Source organism: Apostichopus japonicus, chromosome 16 (genome assembly GCF_037975245.1).
Source record: "Apostichopus japonicus isolate 1M-3 chromosome 16, ASM3797524v1, whole genome shotgun sequence".
Taxonomy (NCBI): domain Eukaryota; kingdom Metazoa; phylum Echinodermata; class Holothuroidea; order Aspidochirotida; family Stichopodidae; genus Apostichopus; species Apostichopus japonicus.
The window spans coordinates 38,569,666-38,585,873 of NC_092576.1; the positions used below are offsets into that span (position 1 = coordinate 38,569,666).

Below are 16,208 nucleotides of genomic sequence, written 5' to 3' on the forward strand. Positions count from 1 at the left end.
TAATTTATATCACTGTTTGATTTAAATTTAAACATCACTGTACATTACTTATAAGTTTATTCATATATTAATTATGAAGAGAAAGAGTCCTGACAAAACAATGAGCATTTTCCCCGTACCTCTTATATCTCATTTAATTTCTTTTGTTTAATCTAAATGATCGAAGTTTGTACTATATACTTTGGGTTCCTTTTGGCCAAAAAAAATATATATATATATTGTTTTGCAGTAATGATGCCTCAAATATTGATATAATTATATCCTACTTTTTTATTATTATTATTTCAATGAGATATGTTATTGTTAAGTGTAAGCTAGGGCCTCATATCTCTTTATTGAAACAAATTTCATTCTTCTGAAGAATTTATAAGTCAATTATATGTGTTTCTGTCTCATTTTGTCTCTATTTTACTCTCCCATTAATCATATTCCTCACCTGATGACTGTTCTTTCATTGTTAGTTTATTTCTTTATTCAATTTCTTTTTCATTTTAATTCTACATTTATCTAAACCTATTAATAAACAACCTTCAGTAACTATTAAATATAACTATATCAATAATTCTTATCTTGTTTACATCATTAGTATCAATTAGTTAATTTATTGGTTACTAATATTATTTACATAGTTATTAATTATACTTACTGCAGTTGCTTTAATCTTTGAGAGTGTTGTACATAGTTTAATATTCCATTAACTTCATGTTTATTCATTTCTCTCCCTTTCATTGTCTGTATGCACATAATCTCTACTGACGTTATGATTGGTAGAGAGAGACCAGAGGAGAGGATAATGTTCCCATCTTCATCAATCTTACTAAAGGACAAGGCTAGATTCACACAGTATATGGGAATCTGAAGAAAGGAAAATAATAAATAGCATTAATATCATAATGTTTGTTTACAGGATAAACACTCGAAATTATAACATTATAATTAACTTAGGAACACTAACTGTATAATTGTTTTAAATTCATATAAATCAAATAATAATTTGTTTATTTTAATCATATGTTGTTATTGTTTTGTTGATGATACAATAATTAGTGGCTTGGAATTTTTTTTTTAAATGGTAACTTTATTTCTAAAGTTTGTTTAATCTTCGTTTTATTTTTATTTTTATTAAGTGATATTTTGTTGGGGTATTAGGAGGGTGCCTTAGTGCGGGGGAGGGCGTGGATATGGTTTACACTCGTGAATGTTATGTTGTTATTGTGCGAGGGGGTGAGAGATAAAAGAACCGATGGGTGTCGTACTGGGTAGAGAAGGGTGTGGTAGGGGTAAGAAGGGGTGCTTTAGGGTGGGGGCCAAGTAGACCGCTTATACATATTAAATGTAATTTGTGTTTTACGGGGAGGTGGAAATCTGAAGAAAGGAAAATAAGGATAACCAATATAATAACGCTTTATCAGGATTTTAAGTTTAACACATATTTTATTTTTAACTAGTATATTATTATGATTAAATACATTTATTTTGTTATGTTTTATCTTTAATGTGGCTTTATGGAGATTTTAATTTCACAATTGGATTATTCTTATGTTTACTGTTTTTATTTTTGGTAGTTACTATTTTTTTTTTGGGGGGGGGGGCGGAAGGTGTGAAACTTTCTATTAATTTGATGACTAAAAGCAGAATTATTGATTTTTCAGGATATTTTGCGTTTGATTTTAGAAGAGATGAAAAAATATCTTAAATTATTTTTAGTTTTTGTTGTTGAAGAAAATAATAACAACGTGTTTATTAATGTTGTTTTTTTAGGTTATTTTTTTTTTAAATCCATTTGCCTACAAGTCGAGAATTGTAAAGATAAATAATGGTAGCAGCAGTTGTACTTGATTTGAAAGCTATAATCGTTCATTATGTTTGAAAATGAGGTATCCTTTAATCATTTGTATAAAAACAGTTGTTATTATTTACCTTTATATGTATATTTACTCCTAAATTAAAACAAAGTTGATCAAATTATATTTATAGTGCAGTGCTATACAATTTGCGTTTGTTTTGAATCATATACAGAAGTTGACTTGCAAGCGATTTTATAGTCATTTGTTTATTAAGCATGTCAAAATAATTCGTAAATATTGTTGTTTACTGTTGATTCTGAAGACATACAGTTTCCATTAAGGCAGGTGCAGGCAATCTAGTCATGACAATAACTGGTGTGACATTATTTACATATATTAATATTTATTGTATAAGAGGAGGGTGACACTGTATTATTATTATTATTTTGTTTTACAAACACTTGTTATTATATATTTATTTTCAATGTTGTTTAATTATTAATATTTCTTTAATCTCTGTTCATCATCGTTATCACAGACAGTAGTCGATTCAGAAGTTTCCATTTCATGACGAGGGTAAAATATGAGGGAGCGGTAGGTTGATTATTTAAAGATATTTATATCAAGGTTGGAATGTATGCAGGGTTACTGTTTAGTAAATACAAGTTGAGGGCTAATTTAAGGTCGGCGGTGGGGAGGGGGGGGGGGGTGTTAGCGATGGGTCTTTGGTGCTGTAAATTTCTAGATGTTCATTTCTTAAAAGTATCATTTTATCGAATTGACAAGTAATTTTTTATCATTTAATGATTGAGGAAAATTTCTTTGTGTTTAAACTTTACTTAACCAAAGCCACGAATTCAGTTAGAGGCTTAAACTGCACCCGATGACTGGAGGGTTAGAGTGGAGTGATATGTATTGTTTAGGTTTTAGCTAATGTTTATAGGAAGGTGAATAGTTTACTTTTGAGAGGAAGGTCATTTGTGATATTGACTCATTTCATGGATACAGACAATTAATGGGGGAAACAGGGATAGTAATGAATTGTTTGTTTTTATTTTGATATTTGTTGAATGTTTATGGTGAGACTTGATTGTATTATTTGTTTACAAATACATTTCAATAATGATCAAAGGTAAACGTATTATATGATATATTGTTCCTCACACTAAGGTGGTCGGGAATTATTTTGTAATTTTATATTCTACAAGTTCCTTACTCACGTGGCCCATTGACGGTTTACTTACGTTACGACTGGAGGCTTTCACCAGGAGCTCTATGGCTGACCTCTGTACTGACACACTGTCTTTGCTATTGATGGCTACACCTTGTGAGCACAACTCTGTAACAGTTTGAACGTCATCAGCCTATTAAACAAGATAAACATTGTATTAGCAATAACATATGATAAATGATAAGGTATAGAATGATAATTAATTATGAAAAGTATGTATGTGATCAAGTCCCACTTAACTAGTCCTTACAATACTAACTAATATCTATGAAGATTCCTGCAGTGTGTAATGAGGCATGTTGGTTTTAATATGTATGGGCGCACTGTACGGTACATAATGAACTTGTGTAAGGACCCAACTCCTGAAATCTGATAAGTCAAAACACTATCATGCCATATATAGGCACGGTGACCAGTCGTCTTGTACGGGTTGAATAAATTAGTGCAAGTAAAAACGATTGTTATTTATTCATACGTATACCTTTCCCATGATAGACGTTAGGGAAAAAAACAGAAAGGTATACATACAAGTTTAAGGAAAATATAGTCAGCAGGATAGTCCTTATTTTTTACGTCCCCCCGTTCACATCCCCCCACCCCACCTCCACATGTACACAAACACACGCAAACACAACACATCCAAGCAAATTTATTTCAAACAGAACAAAAGTTCAACCAACCTTCTTCCATTTACCGGATTGGAGATCAAGGTGACAGGCATTACTCGGCCACAAAACTGAAAAACAGAATAAAAATGAAATCAACAAAGTACATCTATTAATATAACCAGATCTATGTATTTATGACTCTCAATAAATTGAAACTAAGCTACCTATTTGTTAATATAGATATATTATATAATTAACAGGTTTTTACCTGCAGGATTTTCATTTAGGATCACACTGACCTACCATCACTGGGACATTCGCCGAACATTCCCTCACAGGAATGAGCTAAACTTATCTTACACTTTAACGATTTGGAATTGTTTCAAATATTTTTAACCAAATATTATGTATCATCATTGTTACAATAAAGTAGAACAATTAGTAACAAATATCAAATTGAAAGAAATGATCTCGGTACCTGCTAAATTGCAGTAAATATTTATTTACTATTTTAAACTGTTAACCTTGTAAGGATTTCTCTGCTTAATCGCCACAGCATTTTAGAGTAGTTTAATATCATTGTGGTATAACAAGTGTTTATTACATTACAGTCTGTACTGTAACCAGTATACATTGTATTGTAACATACTGTAGTGTAAGACCCCGGTAAAACGTACATATTTTTTCAGACATAACGATGTTCCGACCATGGTCCGACCATGGTACGGTTTGCGTGTGACCGCTCTCTACTATGGTCTGACCATCGTCCGACCATCGTCCACTAAAGATGGTAAGTAGCATCGTTATCCCCGCATTATAACCATGGTCCGACCATCGTTAGCAGGAAGAACCATGCCTATGACTTCAATTGCGTTGTCCGAGTATTCATGTTAGCGTAAACACTGATCTCGGCCAGAAATACCCGATTTCAATCCCTTGACATAGCGACGCGTGCCTAGATACATACGATGTAAACAACACAGACCCACACTGTACTGCATACAGCACAATGTACATACACGCGTACGGTTTCTACCACAAAACAACACAACAGTCAACACTCCGGGCAATTCGACAAGACAACTCACAATGGCAGCCACTCGCGGTAAAATCTGGGAGGAACAAGAAGTCCTGACACTAATTGATATATTTTGGGGAAGAAGATACAGAGTTTGGTGAACAACACCGTCAGTAATAAGGAGGTGTTTAGTAAGTGTACGGAGATGACGGCGAGAGAGGGATACGAACGGACGCATACGGAGATATGGACCAAAGTCAACACTTTAAAGAGCTGGTACAAGCGACAGACGGAATCAATGAAAGAATCAATGAAAGCGCTATGGCAAATTGAGCTTCCATCGCCATCATCTACTACTTACAACTAAAAAATCCGTGACCCTTGACCGACCCAACGCAACAGCGCATGCTAGCTTTGCAAAAGCATAATTAACTCACTAATGCATGTGTCCGCGAATAACGATCGTCCGAATATAGTACAGTCATGTTAGTACGTGTCACCGCTACCGTAGTTAGTTTAATATGGTCAGCTATAGTTAAGAAACGATGGTCGGAAGATGCAATTTTATACGTGTGACCGTGTTCTTAGTCATACCTTGTACACACATAGCCATACCTTGTACATTCCGTCTTTTTAATTCTTCTGGGACTTTCTCTGGTCTGATAGATGCAGGTAGTGTGCAGTTAACAAACCTGTGATATGAAAGTAAATATATGAAATGATCGTGTGTTTCTCTTTAAATACTAACAAACAGCTGACCTTACTATATCCAGGTAACCTAATAATAAACAGAGAATACCTCATTAATTGTATCAACAAAATGCAAATATTTGCAGTTGTGAAAACAGAGTTCTATTGAATATACCAACGCATCAAATTCAGGATATTAATTACTTTATTTAAATGCTTGCACGGAATGGCACCTTCTTACCTGTCTGAGTTGATCACACCTCGAGTACCCAAACGCACCCTTCGCCCTAAGCCTACTACTCTCGTTCCACGCAGCATGAATAACAAGAAGCACTGTGGCCCGCACCTTTTTCTTTCGCCGCACCTGATCTAAGGAACTTCAGGCTTCCTTCCGAAATTCACATAATCACAGACTTCACCTCTTTTAAATCACGCCTAAAAACGCATCTTTCATTATAATCTTTACCAACACGCACATCGTCTACATTCCACCATGTTCATTGTATTCTTTATATATGACCTGTCAATCACATTGTAATGCGTCACGTGGTTGAACACCTGCACAGCTAAAGTACACTCATACATATCTTAGTTACCGTGAATACATCTGTAACGTGAATGGCCTTTATACTCATCCGTAGTAAACTGCACTTAGCTTCATAGCCAGCCATGTCATGAATATTCATAATCTATTAGGATGTAATTTTAGGGGGTTAAATGTTAATTGCTGTGTTTTATTGACTAATTAAGAGAGTTATGGATTTAGTAAACCAACATTATCATTACGTTATATGTCTACGACATGTCTGCACATGTTTGGGGGCATAATGTTATTGTTCTTAATTAAATAGTTAAAGGGATTGTACTTCTCATGTTGTACTGTTATATTGCGTGGTATATGGACCAGAGTGAGACGTTCAAATAAAGGTCTATAAAATTGTACTTTCTGAAGAACTGGCACTCACACACTCTAAAGTCTTGTGCGCAGAGTCATTTTTGTTGTGTGTTTGTAACCTGGCCTGGTCTCTAGTTGCTGCCCTGCGGTGGTTAACTGATACACAGGCTAGCAACGATTTCTCCAAACAGATCTTCTGGCAGTATTCTTGGCCATGCTGAGGATCCTCGGAACGCAACAACTGGTGGCAGCGGTGGGATTCTGAAATTCCTGGAGAAGGATACTAAACCAGATTACAGGATCTGAAGAACAGAAAAGACTGGCTCTCCGACAGAAAAGACTGGTTCTCCGACAGAAAAGAGGATAAGGTACTCTGACGATTCTCACAGAAAAGACTGGTTCTCACAGAAAAGGTTGGCTCACCATCAAGATACTCTGATGTTTTCTCACAGAAAAGACTGGTTCTAACAGAAAAGATTGGCTCACCATCAAGGGACTCTGCTGTTTTCTCACAGAAAAGATTAACTCACCAACAAGGGACTCTGATGTTTTCTCGCAGAAAAGATTGGCTCTACAACAAGGAACTCTGCTAAATTTTTACGGAAAGAGTTTGGTTTCACATGCTGAGGAACATAGTGCAGAGAACAAGTGCAACTTTCTGACTGATCTACAATGCAGTCTGGCAATACCAGAGCTTGAACCACTGATAGAGAGGAATTCTGATATCTGAAGGAAGAACAATTTCGGACTTGTCAAATTACTCCCGAAATAATCAAGAAATACTCTGCTTACACCAATTATGTCAGAGGCACGTTCAAGTGAACACTGGCTGCTAATGGACGAATGTACATCACCTGTGAGCTCACAGCCATCAAGGAATCCATTTCAGAAGGAAGAAAGACACCAGACCAATCCTTTCCTGAGTACAGACTTCGACCAAAGGGATCAGAACCAATCCTTATGCTACACTCAATACCAAAGAGAAAGTCATGGATTTGTGCCCAGAACCAACAATCAGTTCAGGTACCCCCAATCATCCGGAGCACGTGTAACAGCTAACACTCCGACATATGACGGATCAACCCCATGGAAAGATTTTCTCGTTCAATTCGAGATAGTCTCAGAACTCCATGGCTGGAGCCCGCTTTCGATGGCATTAAACCTGGCAGCAAATCTCAGAGGGCCAGCTCAAGCACTATTGGCAGATCTCCCTGAAGAGTACAGGAAATTACCAGGCCCTGACAGTAGCATTAAAGCAGAGGTTCGCTCCAGAAAATCAATGCGAATTGCACAAAGCCCTACTCCGGAACAGAAGCCGTAAAATGACAGAGAGTATACCAGAATTGGCACAAGATCTGCGTAGACAAGTAGTTAAGGCCTATCCTGATGCTCCCAGCTCCATGCATGATGCATTGGCAAAAGATTATTTTGTTGACTGCTTGCAAGACCCAGATACCAGATGGCGGGTTTACCAATCTAGACCTGCGACTCTACAGGAAGCTGTCACTATTGCAGTTGAAATGGAGGCTTTCACCATTGCAGAGCAGAGGAAAGGTGCTGCAAGAAAGCTTGTTCGAGCTGTGGCTTCCGGCGAAACTGTGACTTCCGGTGAAATTGTTCAGACAAAAACCAGAGAGCAGACTCAGCAGACTCAAAGTGAGATGACAAGCGCCCTCATCGAAGCTATTAAGAGTGGCTTTAACGAACTTAAAGGCGAGCTCAAGAATAATAACAGGGGCCAGAGATATACTGGAAGTAACAGACAAAGTGGAGCGGAGTTCAGAGGACGATGTTTTAAATGCAACAAGCAAGGTCATAGGGCTAGAGATTGTCCTGAAGTCGAACTGTCATGCCATGTATTGTTTATATTATACAGCCGTTATTATCGTATCCAGAAAGATGCTAGTAATGGTCATGTCTTAACAGTAGTAAATATGCAGAGGTAATGCCTGCGTGCTGTTTTATTATGATCTGGTTTCAGGAGAATCCCAGTAATTACCAATTAGTTTAGAGTAAAGCTAGAAATAGGATTGTTAGGTTAAGCATTATTTACCCATACTTAAGTTCTTAAATTACAAAGTAAGATATAAGTGGACTTTTGTATACAGACGGGTAATAAACACACATGAAACTTACAAGCAAGTGCCCTACAGAGAGATTTACTGTTTGTCCTTCTTTATTTTATTATCCTATCAGGTTTTGAAGCGACGTGGAGGCAACAACAGTATATATAATTCTTCATTAGAATGAACACATTATGCATTATACACATGTCAACATAGGCTATGAAAATGAAAACTAATTCCAATATTTCCTTTTTATGGTCCAACCTTGAATTTTAACGATATAGGATGGCAATGTTCACTGGTAATTTTCTTACAGTTATTTCAGATTCCTCTAAAGTTATATGATGTAACATGTGCATTCAGATGACATTAAAAATCCAATGTACCTGGCTCAACCAACCCGTCCCTTATGATGGCATATTTGATATAATTTGTTGTCTATTACCTTTGTCGGTTCCTTTGGATACAGTATTAAATTATTGAATATTTTTTTCTTTCATTTCCTTGTACTGTAATTACCCCAGACTTCCCTCTCCTAATATTCATATGATATTTTAAGTTACTTACCACAGTTTGCTTAATTTCTTAGACGGTAGTACATAGTTTAATAATCCTACAATGTCTTCCTCAGTAAGTTCATCTTTCCCGGCATTAACCAATAACTTCTCCTGTGATGAGAGGCTTGGTAGAGCAATACCAGACTGGAGGATGATGGTATTGTTGTCAACCTTACTAAAGGACCACTCCAGCCTTAGGTCAGATATTGGTATCTGAAGAAAGATTAATAAAATAATAAACTGTAGTTTAGCGGCATGAACTCATTGACAGTAAATATTATTGAACGTACTTACCGCTATTAACATGGTAGAATTGATATAAACTCAAAGCTAAGCAATACTAATGCCCCGGTCCCTCCCCAAAGGAAAGGAAAAATTATTTTACAAAACAACCTACAAAATGACAAATAAATAAATAAAATAGAGCACCAATGGTGCAGAAGCTCATACCTTTTCGAGCTTAAAAATGTAGGGCCCACAAAACTTTATGGCCCACCAAATTTCAGGCCATTTTTCAGATTCCACAAATTTTGGGCCCATGAGGGATAACCCTCCCCCCTCCGTTAGCAGAACCCTGGCCACACCACTGGCTATAATTCCTATTTTCCCCCTTTAAATCCTATTTTACCCACTCTCTCAAACAATACCACTGACCTAGCCTATTAAACTTTCTCAAATAGGTCAAATATCAAAAAGGTTCAATTCACTACCGATGCGTGAGTATGTAGGTAAGTCAAGTTTGGTTCCGACTATCATGAAAATAAATCTGCTTTCCCCATACAAATATAGGAATAGCCTCGAGTATAAATTTTTACAAGTGATTGCAGATCTCGAGTTAAATCATTTAGGCTAAGGTATTGTCAATCTGCCCTTTAACCACCACGCCCCCCACCCCCTCTTCCGCCCTACCAGACTAACTCGACAGAACAACACTTGTGCCGGCTGGGTAATAACAATATACATGGTAGTAAAACCCATTCGCTATACCTAACAACTGGTATCAATGATTTGTAGCAAGTAAATTTAATCAGGCGCTTTAACATTTTCTTCATTAAAGCTTCACTTCAAACACAAACTATATCTTCCAGTCTTGAAAAGTAGCATGCTAAGAAATAAATTACAAAATTGTAAAAAAAAAAAACATTGTATTTGTGAAAGTTAAACTATCACGTCCGTACACTCATCGATCATCACACTAGTATAAGCGAATTTGTAAGACCTCGATCTACATAATGTAACCGCAAGAACGTACTTTCGCTCCCGACATATCTTAATTGTTTGTAACATTTATACTGTTATAACATTTATACTTTCTTTTATTGTTTTAATCTACTCATTTGTACCACTCTTGCATTATAACATAGTAAAGGTAAATGAGAAAATATTATGTTGATAGTACATGACAGGCCTAGTTGCAAAAAAAAGAAAGTTTCTATTACTTTTACCCCCGTTCCTCCATCCCTAATATGTACTGTGTATAATGCCTCAACCTACATACAGTAACAACAAACCTCCCCTCCCGACACATACGGAGTGAACACGACCGACGCCGGTGTATACCGCTAACAAGCAACGTCACGTAAACGCTATTTCATACAATGATTGTGCAACACATTCCACGCACATGGATTTGTCTATGCAATGTTTGTTGTAGGCTTATTCTTTGTCGTGTCTACTCTAAAGCAGTACTTCAGCTAGGCCTATTTTACATTACGTTACAGCATTATCCACCCTCCCCCCCCCCCCCCTTTGCCCTGAACAAACTCTCCATAACAAACACACAATAACTGTCACGGCTGGGAGATATCTATACCTGATAATAAAACTCATTCGCTACACCTTACTGCTGACATTAACGGTTTATAACATGTAAACAGTCGTTTGTTTGAATCCTCTTTATATCTTTCTGGGTGTACAGTACGAACCTACACTCATCTGTAACAGTCTTTCTTGCATGAGAAAATCGTAAGAGATAAGTTAGAAAATACATGATATTTGTGAAATAGAAGTTTATATTACTTTCCCCGTTTCTCGTTCCCTACTCTGTACACTCATCGATCATCACATTAGCATTAACGCGGTTAATCAGGCCTTAACCTATCTACAGTCATTGCAAGAACTAACTGTTCGCCCCGACACATGCAGAGTAAATACAACCGACACACGCCCGTATGAACCGCTTACAAGCTACCGCCACGTAAACTCTGGTCAGACACTAGTTTTAAATTATAATATTTTGTTTTTTTTTAACTGTAAACAAATTCCATGTATTTTATATTCTCTCAAAAATGTTTGTTGTTGGCCCATTCTTTGTCGTGTCTAAAGTACAGTAGTAGCATATTGTGCAGCTGCAAATGTTACAATGTTACAGCATCATAACTGCTACAGTAAATATATTTGCTAAACGTGAGTTACTACCTCTCTCAATGTAACCGCACGGCCAAATACATTATCACTACCAGTACCAGGGCTAACTCGGCTATCGGAATGTCTGATTGGATTCGGGCCTAGTGATATGTCACTCGGTCTCTATACGTACGGATTAGTGTCGAATTAATAACTATTATAAAAAAGCAGTTATATTCCTTAACAAAAGCTATTTAAATTAGCATACAGCCATGTTTTACGGCCAGTGGTAAAGTCCTAGCATATCTTGACAGGAATAAACAAACCTGTTTATAGTACTAGGTCTAGCCTAACCATCCAGAATTGGTGTATCTTATTTGCAGTACTATAATTAAACTTACCTTGAAAGCATGCAAGATTGTTTTAGTAGGAATATATCCTAATGGGTGATAAACGTATAGGCCTAGGCCTAGACTTGAGATATCCTAACTGCGTATGTCCAAATAAAAGCTCCGTTTTCAACACAGTCAAAACACATTTATGTTGCAATGGCCGATGCGCCTGCATTGACGCGGCAGGCTGAATGGCTGACATACCAACACCTGCGTACATTATTGTAGTAGTGTAGTAGTGTTGAACAGGTGTTATATATATAAGATGTGCATATTCTACTGAGCGGTGAATAGGTTATCGTAACTCGTCCGATTTAACCTTTTGAGAACAAAATATTTAATAATAATGTAATACTGTATTAAGATAATGAATGAAAAACGTAACCTACGAATGCTGCTGACAGGAAGAAACGTCTACTAGAGATGAAAGCCAAATACTGTGTAGCCGATCCGATCAATTCAAACATCAACAACTGTTTGGATCGAGGACACAGTTAATATTTTGTGGGGGCGCACTCCCAAAATTTGTCTTAGAGATTGACCGGGAAATGTTAAAATTCTAAACTAGATAGTGTGCGTCTCTGTTCGTTTAATATGTCATTGCTTAACTTACAGACTCAGATAACAGAAAGAGGTCAATCTAACCATGGTAGCAATTGAACAGAGCAAATGCCCTAAAAATTGTGTTTCGTTTACATTAGATTCATGGCATTAATGAAATAGTACCTTTAGTTCTATTTGACATTAAAAGTGCCCTGTTTTTTAGAGTGCCATTTCTGTTATGTAAACTGCTTCACTTTTTTTTAAATATGATTACAGAAGCTTCAATGAATAATTGTCCGCGTTAGTGCATCAATAGTTGTCGGGACGTTTTTATGCAGTGTGGTTAGCCACAAATCCCACCGAACCTTGAATTGTGTGCACTCCTACCCCCCCCCCCCCCCATCCCCACCCATGGATGCTTTTTGAATCACTGGAAGGAAGAGGAAAATGGTTGTATCGGAGTAATGTGTGACTTACCATACCAGGAAAGTCTACTTTAACAGTTGTGTTCGTCAATAATGATTTCAGAAAGAAATGTAGTACGTGTTTGTATACCGCCCTCCATAAATGACAAGCTAGCTACGTTACACAAATGACTCAGCATAATACTTGCTTACTACAAATTACTATACGATTCGTCCACGGGAAAATATTGAGGTTCACTTTCTTATACATTTAGTGAGTTCAATATAGAAATTACAATGAATAGGAATTCAAAAGAAACTCATTTTAGTATAATACGTAAAGGTAACAGTATCACACAAGTGACAGAAACAAACAAGGGAGACAACACCAATAGGAAACAGAAAGAGAGAAAAGTAAGCAGCCTGTAATGATAAAGAGTTATTACTAAGCAGTCTTTACCATACTTTTCGACATTTGATATGAGAGCAGCATAGTTTTATCCTGCAGTACGTATATAGTGTATGTTGTGCTGAGAGGAGATAAGCCTATTTTGAGGGTACACAAATAGTGTTGAGCGGGAACGAGTACATAATAAGAGTACGTCGTACAATGACAATTTAAACGAATATATGATCAAGAGAATTGAATTGGAATGTAGTCATGTACTGGGTTAAATATAAAAAAAAACACCGCAGATGTCGAAGAAAGTGGGACTTTTTAAAATAGCATATTGGCCTGTTATAAAGGGATATTATAAAGCAGTATTTAAAGGTTTACTTTAAAGGTCAGATTAATGGATTGTCAATGAATTTGGTAGGACTTGTGACATATAATTCAGTCTTACATTTTCTCATAGCGAAAAGCAGATTGCACTATATAGCATATATGAGCCGTAAATTGTACTGCTAGATGCTAAAAGTGACGAATTTTAAACAATCTGCATAATAAATTACAAATCATGATAATATTCTATATATATTTATACTACATTATATTGCAATGGTATTATGCACGAGGGAAATTATTACTACTTTATTATAGTGGGGTTTGTGGTTAGATTGTAGCTGATATCATAGAACTGGGGTACATAAGGAAGTTCGTCAAGAATTAACACAAAAAACAATGATACATCGTATAATAGTAACGAATGCGTATCCCCGATAATACTTACGTCATGACTTGATGCTATCTGTAGCAGCTGTACGGTAGACCGCTGTAGTAACTTGCTGTCATCTTTCTTGATGATAACCTTCTTAGAACAGAGTTCTGTAACAGTCTTCCTGATCTCCTCGATGTCTCCATTTTGTTCCAAGATGCAGAGGATTGCAAACTTATCACAATCTTTTCTCTTCTTCAAATATTCGATGATGTTACGAGCAGCTGTAGACCTCAAGCCACATGCAAATCGAAAGACATACTGGAGGTCAAATGGATCCATCTTTCCTAAAGTAGGTTCTAGTTCAGCGATATCTTTTATTGCTGCAGCGATATCCGCGACCCTAAACGATGCAAACCACTCACAGAATAGTTTATGGTAAAACATGACAACAGTTTGAGTCTTGACTTTGTCACTAGGAGTTTCTCTTTCAGCAATGTCAATAGCTTGTTCTTCCTCCACTAAGATACCAACGCGGATATAGTGATCATAAAACGCTTGACCAACACGTTTACAAAATACTTCTTTAACCCACACAATCTGTTGATTCTCTGTATTCAGTCCTTCTAATGCCACTCTATCAAGTTCACCGTGGATAGCTTCAAACTCCATTTCATATTTTATAACGTTACTGTCTTTCGCCTTGTTTCTGGTGTGACTGTGAAAACATTTCATCATGTAAATAAAAAACTCCGTAACAGATTTAAATTTCTGGAAGTCTCTTCTTTCATCAGTCATGTGAGCGAACGTAACGAAGAACAGAGGAACTTGGCAGAGATCATCAAGAATTGGATTTTCTTTCAAACCTTGTTTAATTTTATCAAAAGCCTTTTCATTTTTTTCCCCAGTGATGGCTTTGCGAATGTACTGATCACGCGCAGTTTCATCAAAACCTTGTAACTTGACTCGTTTGGTAGCTGACTTGTGAAAGACTTCTGGTAGATACCTTGTCGTCAAGGTTACCTCAAATTTTCGAAACTTCTCATATCTGACGATTTGTTCTACGTCACTTCCTGTGGTTTGATCTCTTTCAGGATACTCGTCATAGCCATCCAGGAGAACTTTAACTCTATGGCAGCCTTCCAGAATAGCTCTAATGTCAGATTGTTTCACACGGGGCTCGTTTGGTAATAGAAACATTTTGATCGCCCTGTAAATGGACTTCACATTACCCAGCTGTCTCAGTCGTAGAAGAATTAATACATCTGCATCAGAGAAAGGGGATTCCTTCACACCGTTACACCAGTCATAGGCTAGCTGAAGGGTAAGGGTTGATTTACCGTACCCTGGTTCACCCTCTATAATACGACGAACTGATTTAATACGCTGATCAGTGAAAATATGATTATATGACGCCAAACGTTCCCATGATCCTTCGGTGGAGAAGGTGGTTCGTCTCTCGATGAAACCCTCAATGCTACCCTCAACAAATACTTTATCTACACAGTAGAGTCTATCTTTGATATAAGGGATCGGTTGAACTGCGTCATATCTTTCCTTGTACGTAGACTTCAGTTCTGTGAGAAGGATTTCTTTTTTTTCTGAATATAATGAAATAAATAGTAAACAATGGAATCATTAGTAAAGTACGGTATTAACTACCATCAATGGAACAAGACTTCATATGAAAGTGCCATTTGCTTTGCAGTTGAAATACCATAACCCCTCCCTCTTTCCCAACTATGAAATTACATACAATAATTATGGAAATTTAAGAAATGGCAAAACAATTGGAAGACTTCAATACAATATTAAGGAATTAAGGCCATAGTTGCATACAAGTTTATGCTATTGATTTATAATACAATGACCTAGCCGTATAGTCATTTGTTTTTAATTTGTCTTTTGAAGTATGATTGCATCAGAGCGAGAATATACGGACCTGCCAAAGTCTTTGCTTTTTGGGTTGATGGCTCAGTTTTTACAGGAGTAGACTGGTTCGATCTGGTAGGCTGACGGGAAATATTTCTTGCCTGTCGTCTGTTCCGATCCATACTTCCTTTGTTCTAGTCACCTCGGAGTTATTAAAAGATTCTCGCTCGCATGATGTGCTTGTTAGCATGTAAATATAACAGCGGCGTTTACACGCCCCATAGCTTTCGCACACCTTGTGCACTGTGAACTGCCTGTTAAAAATGACTAATAAGCATGACAATCATATTAGAAGGAAAAAAAGTACACTTTAACTAAATCCTGAAACCTAGAATAGGGTATACTCCTTGTACAGTATAAAGGATCGTATACATAAGAGAAGGTCCAAAAAAAAAATGGAAGTAAGCAGTGGAAATACAAGGAACATAAACTTCTTTCACCACTTTGCAAAGTTTGTTCCTGCCGTACACCCATTCCCATCGCCACATCATCCATCACTATCGCCACTTGACAAATAAAAAAATGGGGTCAACAAGGAAAAACGCTTGTAAACAAGACCACTAGATCACATGTAGTTGTGTAATATACAAACGTTGCCCTCTTATCTTATAACTCATCAATTCTTTGTGAAGGTTTGCGATG

At 36.7% G+C, this 16,208-nt stretch overlaps 1 protein-coding gene across 4 annotated transcripts in view; it reads right to left on the minus strand.

The window, feature by feature from the left end:
* LOC139982295 (uncharacterized) overlaps positions 1-16,208 on the minus strand; it is a 148,765-nt gene that overhangs the window by 16,764 nt on the left and 115,793 nt on the right. For 2 of the 4 annotated variants that reach the window (XM_071994983.1, XM_071994985.1), the window contains exons 2-8: positions 15,577-15,820; positions 13,710-15,235; positions 8,863-9,065; positions 5,260-5,336; positions 3,699-3,754; positions 3,032-3,151; positions 647-855 (exon numbers count right to left, since the gene is read on the minus strand). In XM_071994983.1, coding sequence (XP_071851084.1) covers positions 647-855; positions 3,032-3,151; positions 3,699-3,754; positions 5,260-5,336; positions 8,863-9,065; positions 13,710-15,235; positions 15,577-15,688 — 2,303 coding nt within the window. In that variant the 5' untranslated portion in view covers positions 15,689-15,820. Of the gene's footprint in view, positions 1-646; positions 856-3,031; positions 3,152-3,698; positions 3,755-5,259; positions 5,337-8,862; positions 9,066-13,709; positions 15,236-15,576; positions 15,834-16,208 lie in introns of all 4 variants that reach the window. The other 2 variants (XM_071994984.1, XM_071994986.1) reach the window with 2 other exon arrangements.